We start from the raw sequence: 2,711 nt of genomic DNA, 5'->3' as shown, positions 1-2,711 counted from the left end.
TCCACAATTTAATAATTTCAAGGCAAGAATGAAATACTTTTTCAAAATGATTTGAACAAAAAAGCTTCAGTCTCAAAGATAACATGATTGTATTTCCTCTCTCCAGTAAAAATAATTTACGCTGCATCATTCTTATTATCCTTACTATCATCTTTCAGTGAATGTCCATCTACAAATTCATTAACTTTTTTGAGACAAATCATTGGCACCCTAATCTTCTGATTCCCATGAAAGACTCACTTTCGAGATACAATTGCAGCTGCCCCACACTGCCAGTTACTGTATCATACACGTCTTAAAATTCTGTAATCAGCATCCACCAGGTGCCGTATCGCATTCAGCACACCACAGTCAGTCAATACAGACATCCCCAAACACACCAAGGCTGGTTTTGTCAAATGTTTTATTGAGTGTAGACATCTGGAGTACTGTAAAACATGCATTATCTGTAGATTCAAAAAGGAGCAAGCCACATTGTCCTCACTGTCAAACGTGTCAGGCTTGGCATACATGATGGAGATTAATGAAGTATCATGAGAGTAATATGGTTCCTGAAAAGCTTCTACAATTTGGAGTAGGGTCTTAATCGTTTGAAATGCAAAGCTGTTCACATTTAGTGAACTTGCATGTTTGCTGGAGGTGCCATATTTTAATTCAAAACAAACAAGAATAATTTTACTGGGGGGAGGGGAAGTTCCCTAGGTAGAAACTGTATGCTTTTTGTTTCCAGATATTCCATCCTAAATAAAAATTCATATGCTTTTTGAAGCAGCACAGTTTATTTCTGAGCAATGAACAACATCTGATATTCATTTCTTCTTGGGTTGTTGAGGTGTATTAAATTTAAAGAAGATAATATCTCCATCCTCCACTATGTAATTTCTGCCTTGTTGCCTGTATTTTCCAGCAGCCTGTAAACAGACCAGACAAAAGGAAAATGGGTTATTTCATTAGACATTTTATAGGATTTTCAAATTGTAATTATTTAAATACATTTTGGTAAAGAAATGATACTGCTTCAGCTTCAGAGTTTGACAGCCACAATACTCCTCAGTTCGACATATTTGGTTCTACATACACATAAAATATATACAAAAATAATTTAACCTCCACTGAATTGGTGGTGCTTAAACGCGTTATATAGTGGTAAATCTGTAAACCCAGGCAAGTCTTAAGATAAAGGACACTAAAACAACTCAGTATTTTTTTTTTCCAACTTTCAGGCTTTCTTTTTCTTCATCTAAAAAACCTGCAGATGGCAAACACTGGCGGCAGGAATCTAAGACAGTATTGCTGGAAAGGGTGATGGGCAACAGTTTGCATCATGGCTGCACGGCTAGTAAACTGGCACATGAACTACTTCTGAGCGGTTCCAGCAAAGGACAAGCGAGTACTGTCAAAACTAAAGATGGGAACACTATGCAAAAGTCACAACTGTATGCGCCTCGTGCTTCGAGGCTCTCTTGTCTGGTTGTGCCCAGGTAATGAAGGACTGAGGAGCACAAAATACAGGCTCAGTTTTTCTGTCAGAAATTTCCTTTAGAAGAAACTTGCTTCAGAAAGACAGATATAAGAGCCGATAGGCTGTGAAACCAGGATACAGGAGAAGGCATATAGACCAAAGACATGAAAAGGAAATTCGTTATGAAAATGCTGTACTTGAGGAGAGCCGAAAATAGGCAAGGAATCTATCAAATATCAGTACTCTCTGCATTAAAATTTATTATTATATTTTTCTATCTTCACCTCGTCATAATTAAACCTAGTATTATAGAGGCTACAGAGAAGCTGTGGCATTAGGACTGACAGACTGGGCGGGAGGTGGTCTGCAGAAGCATTTATCTTGAAAAGTGATCTACAATATGGAAAAGTTGAGAGCTTCTGCTTTAGTTCAATAACCATTCCTGTTTTGAAGTTTTCTCTTGCAGGAGAAAGTGCTTCCATGCAAGACCTCACTGTGCCATTATTCTCAATGACACTATCACAGTGGTGGCATGCTAAGATCCCATTACAGGAAAGCTGTTAACTAATGACCTTAGTTGCAGTAGAACAGATCAGATTAATGGTACATAGTTAACTTAGACACCTTTCTTTCACAAAACCTGCTCCGTAAAGCAATGTATTTCCCCATATTGCTGTCTAGGAATTTAGAGGCTCGATAACCTTGTTGCTGTTGTTCCTTATTTAAATGTTGTCACCAGTGATGCTAGCCTACAGAAAATTGCAGATAAAATAGCCTCAACAATAAATATACAGTGCAATAGTAATTGATCTTATCCCATATGACACTGTCGATAAATAATAAATAGTACTTTGCAAACGTTTTTATATTTCCCCCCCTCCCCCCCTTGGAAATTTGTTTAGACTATAAAAGGTTTACTTTCAAGTAGACTTAGTAGTTCTTTCCTTTGAAGATCCTAATAATGCTCAAAGTCAAGAGTAATTAGACTAATTGATGGCATAAACACTAATAAAACAGTGCTGTAAAAATCAGCAGCAAGCGTAAGCTGCAGGAACAGGTACAGAGACATTTGAGAGTCGAATACATTTATTACTCAGAAATATTTGTAGACAAAACTGACCTCCAGAAAGTAACAATGCGGATTTTTTTTAGCACACTATTACACGCTGTCGAAGTGGCATAGACTTCTTTAATTAAATACATTTTGACACACTAATGCAAGTTTATGTATTTTTGTTACCAGTTTACA

At 37.0% G+C, this 2,711-nt stretch overlaps 1 protein-coding gene across 1 annotated transcript in view; it reads right to left on the bottom strand.

Annotated features, from left to right (window-relative positions):
• Nucleotides 1-386: 386 nt before the first annotated feature.
• OLA1 (Obg-like ATPase 1) overlaps nt 387-2,711 on the bottom strand; it is a 102,457-nt gene continuing 100,132 nt past the window's right edge. Inside the window, exon 9 of the mRNA XM_009583470.1 lies at nt 387-911. Coding sequence (XP_009581765.1) covers nt 810-911 — 102 coding nt within the window. The 3' untranslated portion in view covers nt 387-809. The remainder of the gene's footprint in view (nt 912-2,711) is intronic.

Source organism: Fulmarus glacialis, unplaced genomic scaffold (genome assembly GCF_000690835.1).
Source record: "Fulmarus glacialis isolate BGI_N327 unplaced genomic scaffold, ASM69083v1 scaffold36868, whole genome shotgun sequence".
NCBI classification, from domain to species: domain Eukaryota; kingdom Metazoa; phylum Chordata; class Aves; order Procellariiformes; family Procellariidae; genus Fulmarus; species Fulmarus glacialis.
The sequence above is the reverse complement of the archived record's forward strand: the minus strand, read 5'-3'. Positions and strand labels throughout refer to the sequence as shown.